At 36.6% G+C, this 15,000-nt stretch overlaps 1 protein-coding gene across 1 annotated transcript in view; it reads right to left on the bottom strand.

Annotated features, from left to right (window-relative positions):
- Positions 1-15,000, bottom strand: part of LOC144970118 (gamma-aminobutyric acid receptor subunit alpha-2-like) — a 51,757-nt gene that overhangs the window by 20,581 nt on the left and 16,176 nt on the right. Inside the window, exons 3-5 of the mRNA XM_078909364.1 lie at positions 14,615-14,682; positions 11,327-11,547; positions 1,713-1,795 (exon numbers count right to left, since the gene is read on the bottom strand). Coding sequence (XP_078765490.1) covers positions 1,713-1,795; positions 11,327-11,547; positions 14,615-14,682 — 372 coding nt within the window. The remainder of the gene's footprint in view (positions 1-1,712; positions 1,796-11,326; positions 11,548-14,614; positions 14,683-15,000) is intronic.

Here is a 15,000-nt window from a genome sequence, read left to right as displayed (position 1 = left end):
GCTTCATCTCCGGTGCCCTGAGATCGACACCCACAGCAGCATGTGAAATACATACTAATGTGGAACCACTTGGACTTCGCAGAGAATCAGCAGTGCTTGAAATGGTTGAAAGATACAAACGAAAAGAGAAAAGCTATCCAAACAGAATTCTGGCAGAGAAATGGAAACCAAGAACAAGATTAAAACAAAAATCCCTGCTACACATTGCTAACAACTTGAATGAAAGACACAGACTCCCAGAAAACAGAGAAAAATCTATTTTAATCAGTCAAAAACCTCCATACGCCGAACTAAAACTTCCAAAAATAAAGACTAACCTCGTAGAAGAAACAACAAGAAATAAAAACAAATCAGATATACAAACATTAGCAATGAAGACAATACAAGAATACCCAGACAACTGGATACATGTTTACACAGATGGATCTGCCCACAAAGGAACTAAAAATGTTGGGTATGGGTTTGTACGTAGTAGAATACCCAGATAAAACCTGTGATAAAATCCACAATTCTTGCGGAAGCTCCTGCTCAAACTACGAGGCAGAGGCAGTTGCAATAGAAGCCTCACTGCGACACCTCTCTTCTGTTTTCCAGCTAAACCCTTCAAAACTTCAAAACACTGTCATCTTCACAGACTCCAAATCGGTTCTCCAAGCTCTCGATTTAGATAAACTCTCCTCAACGTTCAATAGTTTAAGATCTCAACCAGATGAGTTCCTTACAACACACAGAGTAGACTTATCTCTCCAGTGGATACCGGGACATTCAAATATACCAGGAAATGACAATGCAGACAGACTAGCCAGACTCGGATCAACACTTTTACAACCATCATTTCCAGTATCCTTAGACACAGCGAAACAAATAATCAAAACAAATAAGAGAGAAGAATGGATGAACAGTTGGGCAATGAGCACCACGGGTAGATTTATGTTTTCCCATATGACCACTCCTGTAAAGACTGATTGCCTAAATAAGTTCAGAAGACACCAGCAAAGCATCATCTTTCAACTAAGAACACAACACATACCGCTCAACAACCATTTAAGCAAAATTACAAAAGACACATCCCCTTCCTGCCCCCTATGTCAACACCCCAATGAAACAGTAACACACCACTTGCTTGAATGTCAACCTCTTGAAGACCTGAGATGCACATTCCTCCCACCAAATCCAAGCATCAGTAACACACTTTATAGTCACCTGGAACAACTACAAAAGACATCTAACTTCTACGTCATGGCACAAGACCGAAGGGCTAGAGCTCAGGTGGTCGCTAGTTCGGATAAGTAAGTAAGTAAGTATGTTCGTTTCACGCTTTAGAAACCGGGATAAACTCGGGCTCCATGGGCTCCTATGACTCTGAAGGACTACATCATGAAGAAGAAAAATTAGAAAAAAGAATGGAAATTGTACGTCGAAAATATACTAAAATGAGAATAGAGTATTGCTATCTTTTCCGTCAATGACCAATTTTACTGCAGTTTGACATTTACCAGAGCCAAGACACAATTACTAATCACATGATGATAAAAAAGTGGTACAAAAGAAGTATTGTACCAAATATTTCATAATCATACCAGGACAGTCTTTATTTTTATTATCATTGTCATCATCAGCAAAAGAAGTGACATAGCATGATCATGAGCTTGTTATTTAAACAATTGTCCATTCTCAAAATTTAATTTTAAAACTTTGCGTTGACAACTCACAGCTTCCGATTAAAAGAGGGCAGTGTTGTATGTCCAGTGGGAAATTCTCAAGGTGCATCTTACACGTAGCACTGATGGTCAATCTGAAAGTTACAAATAATAAAGAATAAATAGCCAAAGTCTGACTTCATCCCTTCTACATTTCTGGTTCCTAAATCCTTGGAAATGTGAATCTAACCAATACTCCGGAGAACAAATAATGAATAGGTTTCTTATTGAATCATAAGGTGGCATAATTATTTTCGTAGCAGGATGTATTGATTGATTCTAAGAATACGCTTCAACAGTCCTAACGTCACTTCCCTCGTAATGATGCATGGTAACTTAGTAACTGGCTCTAAACTATCGGAGCAATGGCGGACGCCCTTATGAAATATTTCGCCGACGAGCATAAAAGCGTATCCAGAGGGAAATAAAAACATTATAATTCTGATCATGTTTTGACTTTTACACATTCTGATCACAAAACATTTGAAAAGTTCTAGCCAGCATGAAGAATAAAAAGTACCGATGTTATTTGTTTAGAACCACGATGGCCGCCGTTGCTGGGCGATGTGACATCAGACTATTGAATCCAATTACGGGACGAAAAAGAGCGAGGATAGATGGTCTTAATTGACGACCAGCATATATTTGGACTAGAAAATAATATGCTATCTCTCTGAACCAGAAGATAATTTACACAAGGGGTGTATTCACTCCCCCAGAAGAGTAGATTAACGCTTCTAATGAAATGGAAACCAGTTTTTTGACATCGCACTTTTCTTCCCTATAATATTATATCAGTTTGTAGCCATGTGTACTATGTAATTTGCAGGTCTGATAAACCAAATTGTTATGGTCTCGTGGTTGTAATGGAAGTACCCTCGAACCAACCAAAAAATGGTGTCAAATAACAACGAAATCTCAGACAAAACAATGGCTTCTAAAGACCCATAACAACAATCTCAGATCAAGACCTTAAGTGCGTTCGGTTACCAGCCCTGCGAATATGCACATGTCGGTGTGTTGCAATACATTATGGAATACAAGGGCACATCAAGCATTAATTTTCTTATTGAACGCTCCTTACGTAAAAGCGCTGTCATTAAAAGTCAAAGTGATACTAAGCTGCTAGAAGGCAGCTGTAGACTGTAAAAAGTAATAAATAAAAAAAAGAATAAATATAAGAGATTCAAAAAGAAAGAACAAAATACCAAACACGTATCGTTTCGGGCGCAAAACCTCTCTTCAACCAACATCAAAAAGAAAAAAATGGAAAAACAAAAATACATTACTAAAAAAGCCAGATCAACGGCACCGACACAACTTTAGCTCCAGAACTCTCTTGACTTCAAGAGGAATTTGTGATCTTAATGCACACAACAAATACGCTCGTTGAACTCCTACTTGTATAAATCTATTGTAATAGCGGAGATTGTAAGTGTTTTTTCCTCGTTGCCGAGAACGCTAATCTATCGCGAAGTATTTCCTTGTGACCCAAATTGTACCTATCGACGTGGACTTAATTTCAAATATTATTATGTGCATGTTGGTATCTAACCATCCCATAAACCAGTTAGCTGCCATAATTTGGAAAAAAAAAATCGTATTAAAAATTTGGCCAGTAAACTTGTGCTTCAAATATCGATCGATTTAAGTGACCCTCATCTTGGAAAAATCTCTCTTACCCGGACTTCTCAAAGTTTTGAGAGGTTTCGCCAAGATGAGGGTCTTTTAAATAAATCGATATTTAATTTATTGAAGCATGAGTTTTCTGGCCAAAACTTTAAATACGTGTTTTTCCAGAGTACGCCAGTTTATAGGTTAAATGTTCGGTTGGGAAGAGAGGTCTGGGAGAATAAAAAGTTAGACGTAACAAAATCGAATTAGGTCTGTTTTCGTATAGATAGTATGCAGATGACGTCACTCAGGCCTTTGTTATTGTTTTTGCCATCCGCGTTTGTGAGTTGTTCTCACTAAACTGTATTACCCAGACTATAAAAGTTCATGGTTACACAGAGTTTGTGTGTTGGCCCGTTATACTTCCGGATGGCAATGTTATGAACTCCTTGGCCAAGCGCATTCTATCTATAAGTCGATGCTCAATTAATTAACCAGTAGATTTTTGACCAATCAAACCATTAAATTTGTGACACGCCTTCACACGTGCTTGGACAAACATAGTTGGTTGTTTACAAACAATAAAGTGAATGAATTCGACCTTTCTCTGATCATTGTTATTGTTTTCATACCGCCAAATGGGTGACTAGTTATCTCATGATTTTCTCGATCATATTATATTATAAACATTTAATTTTGCACATAGATTGCTCTGTTGGTTTTATTCATCAAGCGGTAGAACAGGGTCTTTTTCAAAAAATCAGACACATACCATCGATAGTAAAACCTGTGTAGTTTGCTATGTTTATCAATCATTGTCATTTTTTACATGATGACGACTGTCCGAGAGGCGTGGTTATATCAGTATCTATTTGTCGGCCAAAATTTATTTGTATAGATAGTATGCGCTTGGCTAAGAATCTCATAACACTGCCATCCGGAAGTATAACGGACCAACACACAAAGCTTTGTGTATCCATGAACGTTTATAGTCAGGTTAATACAGTTCAGTGGGCATTACTCATAAACGCGGATGGCAAAAACAATAACAAAGACCTGGGTGACGTCATCTTCGAACTATCTATAGGTCAGGTGCAATCATCTGGAGGTCTTCAGTCTCGTTTTTCACTGTATACGTAAAATATGATCATAATGGAGTTCTCATTGGACCATGAACAGTAATAATTGGGTCCGACTCAGTTGAATTTTATAAAAGACATGAAAAAAAAAGAGAAGAAGTGAAAGAGGAGGAGGAGGAGGAGGAGAAGAAAAAGAAGAAGAAGAAGAAGAAGAAGAAGAAGAAGAAGAAGAAGAAGAGGAGAAGAGAGAAGGAGAGAGAGAAGAGAGAGAGGAAGGAGGAGGATGAGGAGGAGGGGAAGAGGAGGAGGAGGAGGAGGAGGAGGAGGAGGAGGAGGAGGAGGAGGAGGAGGAGGAGGAGGAGGAAGATGATGAAGAAAAGAACACCAACAATAACAGCGACAAAAAGAAAAAAAAGGGAAAAGTGGCTATCGATTTTACATAGACCTAAAAACAGGAATTTAGTTGTCGATTGCAACTTTTATGGAAATTGTCTGCCGCAATTCTTTGAGGAAAATGTAAACTAGACCCAGTAATTCATTCATAGCTAGGTGAACACGGGGTTATAAAGAATTTTGATGTATTGTGGATTTACCCCCCCCCCCCCCCTCTTCCAAGGAAAAGGGGAGAAAACAGAACAATAACACATGTCTTCAAGTATTAGCGCGGCGGAGTTATATCAACTTTTTCTGTTCGTGGGAAGTAAATGCCCTATCATGTTATGTTGTGCTCTGTTCCATTCTATAGTTATTGATGTTAGATAAAAGTTAATTTCATGTCTGCCTCCCCCTTCTTGCCAGCCTTTTATTCAAATTCACGCCTTTATTCTTTCCTTTAACCAGTTAAGGGCCGTACTCTGGAAAACATGTATTTAAACATTTGGTCAGAAAACTCGTCCTTCAAATATCGATAGATTTAAATGACCCTCATCTTGGCAAAAACTCGCAAACCTGAAACATCGCAAGTCCCGGAGTTGAGAGTTTTTGCCATGATGAGGGTAATTTAAATCGATCAATATTTGAAAAACGAGTTTTTTGGCCAAATTTTAAAAAAATATGTTTTCCAGAGAACTGCAGTTCATTTTGGTTAACAAACAGAAATACGGGAAGTACCAAGTGAATGGAAACGGAACGGAATTGGGTTATGCTATTTGATAACCATCCAATTTTAATGTTATCCAAATATTGGAAGAAAACCCGGGCCCAGACCACAATACAACACCAGGCATCCAAAAGATGCGAATACATAATTTATCTTTACTTCAACATATTTATATTAAACTTAAAATGAACGGCTGCTTTGAAATCGTTCACACTTGTAACTGTTAAGTGGTACGCTATGAAAGATTGATAACTGAAATTTTTTTTTTAAAATTGTATCTCGTCTCATATATTTATAATATGAACTAAAATATAAAAGCACCGATAGCTACTGGCTGCGATAAATTAAGTTGTCAATGTTGTTGCTGCGATAAAAATATGAATTTTGAATAACATTGAAGTCATGGATGAATCATTGCTTCAATGGATCAATATTTGCAATGATGTGTTGGACATATTGAAAATTTGAATAATGAAATGTGACCAAATGATACAGAGACATAACCTTACACCATCCCAGCCCATACAAAGTTTGCGTCTACAGAGACATAACCTTACACCATCCAAGCCCATACAAAGTTTGCGTCTATCTTTAGTGTGAATTGGATTGGATTGGGCCGACGTGCATTTATTTGGGGGTCTAATAACTCAAATTGTTAATGGTCTCATTGTTGTCATGGAAACACTCTCAAACCTACTCAAAGTATTCTCCATTACAACAATGTTAAAACAGCCCATAATTGGATTCAATAGTCGGATGTCACGTCGCCCAGCAACGGCGGCCATCGTGGTTCTAAACAAAGAAAATCGGTACTTTTTATTCTTCATGCTGGCTAGAACTTTTCATATTTCTTGTGATCAGAATGTGTAAAAGTCAAAACATGACCAGATTTATAATGTTTTTGGGTTTTTTTCCTCTGGATACGCTTTTATACTCATCGGAGAAATATTTCATAAGGGCGTCCGCCATTGTTCCGATAGTTTAGAGCCACAGTTATTAAGTTACCATGCGTCATTATGAGGGAAGTGACGTTACGACTGTTGAAGCGTATTGCATTTGTTTATCAGACCGGCAATGATATGTATCTAGGATTGGACCCATCAACACTTGATGCTAATAAAGGTTACATAAATATTCAAAGATGTGACGCATGTGTTAAGATTGTATTATGATTTATCGAGGGAAATAAGTATAATTTCTTAAAATGACAAAAGCTAAAATTCACATTTTTGCCATTTTCACTTTAAAATCCCCTTTTTGCTTTGGGGTAAATCGATGTGTACTTATTTGCAGGTCTGATAATCCAAAATATTATGGGCTCATCGTTGTGATGGAAATACTCTCAAACCGACGCAACAAATTGCCCATTACAACAGTCTTAAATCAAGCCCATAATCGTGTTCGACAATCAGACCTTTAAGTACGGGCACATCGAGTAAATCAGATGCCAAAACTGGATTGTAAAGTTAATATAACAAAAAAAAAAGTGAAATACTCATATCCAATCCAATTTTGTAGTATCTAAACCACCCCGACATAATGATGTTTGGAGTCCATTGTTCACATAGTGATATTCAAAGTTAAGTGTTTTTAGGCTTATTGAAACTTAGCAAGGAATGAAAAGAAAGTCTTTAAAACATTAAACAGATTCAATTTCATATATGTTCTTCGCAAACCTTTATCCAACATTATTCTACCCCTCTCCCTAAATAGTAACGCGTAATGATATCAAGTTTACAATAATAATTTGCGACGTCAGATTATCAAATGTTAAATTTCACTAAAATTAGCTTTTTTTAAAAAAAAAGAAGTATTATTTAACCCTCTCCTTACCACCTACAGGAAAATCATCACATTAGTTACGATGCAACCAACATTTTTCATATTCAAATTTCTTTTGTACATCATAAAATTTAAAGAAAATGAACAGTATGTTGTAGAGCATGTTTTACTTAAGAAATTATGTATCGCAAGAACTTACTGCTATTGTGTTTGAGTGGTAAAAATATATTTTTGTGTTAGTTGGGTGTGAGGTTGTGAGGATAATCCTAAAAATGTTCTGGTAAGGAGAGAGTTAAATATATTTGAAAATGTATAATACTCAGAGATGACGAAATCGGAATCGATTGAGGGATAGAATAAATGATTTCTTACACTCTTGCGTTTTGGAATTCGGACTTTGTTCCCAACGTGCACTTGCAAGTTTGTGCAGGGGTTGGGAACACGTCCGGAATTCCAGAAACCAAGAGTGTAAGAATCAAATATTATTCTACCCATCCCAATAAATAAGAACGTTTAACGATATCAAGTTTGCAATAATAATATATGATGTTAGATTACCTAGCGTTAAATTTCACTAAAATTAGATTTTAAAAAAAAAACGAAGTAACATTTAGATAAGTACGTATTTTTTAAATTCTCTTTTATTCAGAGATAATGAAATCAGAATCGATTGTGAGGTCTAGAATAAAATATTTCTTACACTCTTGCGTTTTGAAATTCGAATCCGCAACTCGTGCAGCGATTGGGAACACGTCAGGATTTTCAAAATGCAAGAGTGTAAGAATCCTATGTTATTCAATCAATATCTATAATTTTGTTGTTTTTGTTCTAGACACAGAAAATGACACGACTCAACAAACAAAAAGGGAGCGATAAGATCGATGCGTTAGAAAATTGGACGGGACAGATAAACAATAGCCTTTGTCAGGAATAATGTTTGAACAATCTGTTGAACAGCAGCCGTCTAGTAGTAGTAGTGATGCTTGGAATTGTCACTTTGGCCAGTTATGTTTAGCCAGTCTCTACATTCTCTTCGTGATAAATATAATGTGACCAACCGCATCAAAACGGTATCATGTAGGGATGATATGGGTGCTAAAAATGGAATTTAAATAGTTTCTTTGTACTGAACATTTTTCTATTTTTTTTTATAGCCCGGAAAATTTTACACCGTGTTGTAGAGTTTGGTTTGCTGGAATAAAAATATACATAGAATATATTTGTTGCTTTTGTGTTTGACTAAGACGAATCCATTCTTTTAATGGTGAGTGTGAAGATTCGAGAAAATTCTGAATATGGCTCGTAAGAAGAGAGTTACGTTTCCGTAGGACTTACGAATATTCGTAGAGTTAATAAACCGAAGATTTCATATTTCTGACCATTTTAACTTTTGATTCATAATTTTATTATTTTGCATGTCATCCATTCCGCCATAATACTCCTCTGACGCTGGATGTCACGAGTAAGCACTAATTGGATTCAATAGTCTGATGTCACGTCGAACAGCAACGGCGGCCATCGTGGTTCTAAACAAAGAAATCGGTACTTTTTATTCTTCATGCTGGCTAGAACTTTTCATATGTCTTGTGGTCAGAATGTGTAAAAGTCAAAACATGATCAGATTTATAATGGGTTTTTTTTTTTCCTCTGGATACGCTTTTATGTTCGGCGGAGAAATATTTCATAAGGGCGTCCGCTATTGTTCCGATTGTTTAGAGCCAGTTACTAAGTTACCACGCGTCATTACGAGGGAAGTGACGTCATGACTGTTGAAGCGTATTGTTTTCCGAACGCTCGAATGAAATAATGTAAAAGCTTACATGGCGGTTTAGATGCTAAAACAAATTGGATTGGATATGAATATTTCACTACATGAAACGGCTTTGTGGTCTACTGGTTCGACACTCGCCTTCAGATCGGTAGGTCCTGGATTCGAGTCCCGCTCTGAGCGGAGCAAAATTGAATCCTTAGTAAAGTCTCTTTAAATAATTAATAGCAAAATAAATGAAATTCCTTTATTCATCCCCAAGGGGAAATTTGTCTTTAGGGTCTATTCCAAGGGAAGACCGGAATAACCCAGGCGCCAGCCTTAGTGCAGCGCCGCAACGTAAGCTAGGGCAGCTATGTGGTATGACCCTCGCTTTCGGATCGGAACGTCCTGGGTTCGAGCCTCGCTCGGTGCATAGTTGAATCCTTGGAAAATACTCTTTACTCACATTCTCTCATCGGTGTAAAATGAGTGCCTAGCCCTTAACAGCGTTGTCTCTGTCCGAAAAAAAAAATTCCAATATCGCCTAACAGGCGTCATGTCCCGTTCTACATGCAAAGTATTGCTGTTAGCTAGGGATCCATTGTAAAGCGCTTTGAGCACGTTTGGTGGATTTTGAGCTATATAAAAACTCAAGTCTTTTTTTTTTTTTGTTGTTGTTGTTGTTTGTTTTTTTTTAGGGCGAGGTAACTTGCTCAAGGCCACAAGGCGCGGCAGGTAGTAGAACTCAGTCCCTTTCGGGTACGAAGCAAAGACCGTATCGCTGAGCCACGTTGTCCCATGTTTTACTCACTTTCTCTCTCGTACTCAAGTACTCAACCTGGCCATTAACAGCAGTGTCTCTGTCGAAATAAGAATACTATCGCGTTACAGGTTTTATGTTTCGTCCTACGTGTTAAGAGTTGCTGTTATCTTCGGATCTCTTGTAAAGCACTTTGATCTCAGGGGTTTTTTAATTGTTGAAAACTCATGTTGTAATATTTTCATAATATATTACACTTTATTTTTATGTTTTCGATGTTTAAAGCGTAGAATGAACCCCTCTGTATCTCTTGTGGACGAAAAGAGAAAAACAGAAGCGGGGAGAAGGGTTGGATTGTTGATATTTTACAGTAGTTATCTACACGAGATATGATTTTAAAAGTCGACTCACAGATTTCTTGTGAATCACTAGACAATTTTTCGATACAATGTTTGTGTGCACCATGCAAAAAATAAATAAATAGATGAATAAAAATAAATGAATTAGGCGAGTAAAGAAGTGCCAGAAAAAAAAAGAGAAAATAACCTCCAGTCAAACTGCCTTGCACCGAGATCTTAGCGTCTTATATTGCCCTATAGAAGGAATGATGTTGACATCACTCATCTCTTTTTAAAATATTTTTACAGCCATTTTGGCGATGGTTTCTCACTAAATCATATCAACCAGACAACAGACGTTCAAGGTTACACATAGATTTGTATTTTGGTACGTTACATCCGGCAAGCGGATGTTGTGATTATTTTACCTAAACGGATAGCATCATTATCCATTGAATGCAATCAAAGCGCTTAAATCTGGGGCACTAATCCAACATTTCGTTTTCTCTTGCAGCAGCTGCTCAAATTCCAACACACCTGCTCCATTTGCCTTTTTCAGAATTTATCATGCACATGAATTAATATAATTTCTTATCGTGGCAAAAATATTAGAACATGAGTTTTCAACCATTAAAAAACCCCTGAGCATATTGGAATATCCACTAAACGTGATCAAATCGCTTTACAAGAGGTCCGAAGACAACAGCAACTCTTAATACGTAGGACGAAACATAAAACCTGTAACGCGATAGTATTCTTATTTCGACAGAGACACTGCTGCTGTTAATGGCCAGGTTGAGTACTTGAGTACGAGAGAGAAAGTGAGTAAAGCATGGGACAACGTGGCTCAGCGATATTATTTTTTCCATTTCTGGTTATATCATCTTCAAAACCTCTTTCCCGCATTTTGTTCATTCTGACATTATACCGTTTTACGGCGATGGGTCACATTATTTGCATAGAAAAAGTGGATAATTATCAAATCATAAAATCTATAGATAGTTCGAAGATGACGTCACTCAGGTCTTTGTTGTTGTTTTTTGCCATCCGCGTTTATGAGTAAAGCTCACTGAACTGTATTAACTTGACTATAAACGTTCATGGATACACACAGTTTTGTGTGTGGTCCGTTATACTTCCGGATGGCAATGTTATGAGATTCTTAGCCAAGCGCATACTATCTATAGAAATAATAATAATTCACCTTTGAGAAAGCAAGACGGATCCATTTCGTCCAATTCTAAGAAAACGGTTGTATGAAGTGATAGCGTGAAGGTGACTCTTTTGGCCGTTATAAAATATGGTATCCGGGTGCCAAATTCCTTCCAAAGTTTTTATTCCTAGGGTAAGATTCTCGATCGACACATTCATAGACAACCGTCTGTCGGTCCATCTCTGTCTGAAATAGCAATCTAAGGTGTAGATCTGCGGAGGAAAAACATCGCGTTCAACTGAGACCAGGTATACACACAGGTACACACACAAACACAGACACAAATATATATATATATATATATATATATATATATATATATATATATATATATATATATATATATATACTCATATATATATATATATATATATATATATATATATATATATATATATATTATATATATATATATATATATATATATATATATATATATATATATATATATATATACAGATAATCGAATAAAATTTTTATCAAAAGATAGGTAGATTGATAGATACATGAATAATTAAATTGATGGAAAGGAGATAAAGATATATAATGAATATAAAGAGAAAAATAATTAAGATATATAGTAGTTGACTAATATGGTTAACAACCCAATCCTAGCAAAACCAACGTGATACAGATACAGCAATGAAATAAAGGACATTAGTATGAATTCATCGGCGACCACTAGACCCACGGGCCAATGGAGAGAGCTCGTATAGATAGAATGCGCTAGGCCAAGGAGTTCACAACATTGCCATCCGGAAGTATAACGGACCAACACACAAACTCTGTGTAACCATGAACTTATATAGTCTGGTTAATACAGTTGAGTGAGAACAACTCACAAACGCGGATGGCAAAAACAATAACAAATGCCTGAGTGACGTCATCTGCATACTATCTATAGTGGCAGTGGTGAAAGCCGTAAGGAAGCTACTGACATGAAGATGAGAGTATCTCTGTTTGAGCAAAAACCAAGACAAAAATAGAAAAAGATAAAGATAATATACATAAATGAATAAATAAATGAATGAATAAATATATGTAAATATTACAATAGATTAATAAATCGTTCACATAGGACTGAAATGGACCGAATTAATTTCCTCCGTATAATCAAACAAGTTCTGGAGCAACATAACCATATGACGTTTTCATAATCAATATTATAGTTACTCATTTAGCGATTCTTTCTTTCTTACGATTTCCATTTTAGGGAGATACGTCTTTGATTATGGGTGAATATCCACGAAAATCATAAATCGGTTTCAGCTACCACAATTGACGTTAGATGTATTGAGTAAATAAATTTGCCTCCTAATTCAGTCCCTTAATTAGTGAAAAATAAATAATAGTAATTTCAAAGACGGAACACACTGGATTGTAAAAGACGCGTTAGCAGTACTGTGATTTGTGAGTTTCTCAAAAAGTGTGTTAAAACAGAGGGATCATAACGTAGCCATCGTTAATTTATAGCATGACACTGACCAACAAATGACGTCAAAATGCCTGTCTTTGGCCACAAAAGAAAACAAATCGTGAGTTGTATTCAACAGTTCAACCAATGGGACCACTTGTTTCCATGAGCTCTACTAACGACAGCTCACTACACGGTGCAAAAAAAACAAATAATGACGTCAAAATGCCAGTCTTTTTTTTGGGTTCAGTGCGTCGCCATCGTTATGTTATAGATAGATTGCGCTTTGCCAAGGAGTTCACAACATTGCCATCCGGAAGTATAACGGACCAACACACAAACTCTGTGTAACCATGAACTTTTATAGTCTGGTTAAGACAGTTTAGTGAGAACAACTCACAAACGCGGATAGCAAAAACAATAACAAAGGCCCGAGTGACGTCATCTTCGAACTATCTATAGCCTGATACTGAAATCCAAAAGGACTGGCAGTTTGACGTCATTATTTGGTTTTTGAACCGCCTAGTGAGTTGTCGTTAGTAGAGCTCATGGAAACAAGTTATTTCATTGGTTGAACTATTGAATACAACTCACGATTTGTTTTCTTTTGTGGCAAAAGACTGGCATTTTGACGTCATTTTTTGGTCAGTATCAGGCCATAACTTCACGAAGGCCACGTTCAGTGTCAGGCTATTATATTAACACAACCCATGTATATTAGATTGGTCTATAAATTCAATTTTCAGCAGTCATTATTGAGGAGGAAGATTACAGTATTCTGGAACGACTAAAATACTAAAAAAAACATTTTGTAAAAATCAGTATGGGTTTGATTTGAATTTTCAGCATCTGAATCATCCCGACATCATACCGTTTTGAGACGATTTGTTACATATGCGATAAACCGTCTCAATCCAGTATTGTGTAGGAATGAACCAGAGGTCTTAAATTTCACTTAATTTATGAATTCTTGAATTTTAATTAGATTTTGTGATTTTATCGAGGACAATAAATAGAAACTGTAGAAAGATTAAATTTAGCAATTATGTTTATGTTGACATTAAATCAATCATTTTTAATCTTGAGAATTTATAAAGAGTATTATCCATCAAACGTGCTCAAAGCGCTTTGGAAGGGGTCCCCAGCCAAAAGCAACACTAAACATGTAGAATGAGACAAGTGGCGCATGTGAAGCGATAATACATTTATTTTTAAAAATGCCGATTGAGATAACGCTGTGAACGGACAGGTCCTCATTTTACATCTAAGTACGATGAGAGAATGTTAGTAAAGAGCCTTTTTCCAAGGAATCAACGATGCCTCGCTCAGAGCGGGACTCGTACCCATGACCTCCCGATCCGAAGGCGGTGAGTTGTCATACCACAGGACCACATAGCTACAAAAGTCTTAGATTTCACTTAAATGATGAATTCTTGAATGTAACTCACTCAATCCTAGAGATTTTTGCTACTTTTCAAATTGGAAAATATCTATTTAAAATGAGCATGTACATAGATAGTTTTATTCAACATGCAAAAACTAAAAACATTAGCTTTGATACTACGCCTATAATTTGTCTCAGAAAAATGTAATAAAATAGGCATGGGGTAAAAGTAAACCGGGTAAACTACGGATATAGTCGGCGTTAGGGTTGAGTGAGTTAAGTTAGATTTTGTAATTTTATCGGGGAAAAGGATTACATTTTTTTTCAAACTGTATGTAGAAAACATAAATTTAGTAATTCTGTTTATATTGATATTACATAACATGATTTTCCTAATCTGGTTCAACACTGCATAAAACCGAACCAAGGCAAAAGGCCACATATTTCAATGGTCGTAGGCTTTAAAATAATTATAACTTACCATGTTCAGTTCTGACACTGGTCCAATGGAACGGAGTACAATATCTGTCTGAACCACAACCGCCTTATCTAAAGATATTGGAATGAATAAAAAGATTTAGAAATGGAAGGCTGATCAAGCTGATTGCTATATTAAAAATCATTGAGCTTTTATATAGAGCAATATCCACTAAATGTGCTCAAAGCGCTTTAAAAGGGGTCCCTGGTCAACAGCAACATTTAACATGTAGGACGAGACATGACGCCTGTTAGGCGATGTTACAATTTTTCGGACAAAGACAGCGCTGCTAACGGCTAGGTATGTGACTAAAGGGTCTTTTCCAAGGACTCAACTATGCACCGAGCGAGGCTCGAACCCAAGAACTTCCGACCCGAAAGCGAGTGTCA

Source organism: Berghia stephanieae, chromosome 4 (genome assembly GCF_034508935.2).
Source record: "Berghia stephanieae isolate SIO BIC M18660-M18661 chromosome 4, UCSD_Bste_1.3, whole genome shotgun sequence".
Taxonomy (NCBI): Eukaryota; Metazoa; Mollusca; class Gastropoda; order Nudibranchia; family Aeolidiidae; genus Berghia; species Berghia stephanieae.
This window is presented reverse-complemented; position numbering and strand designations above follow the sequence as displayed.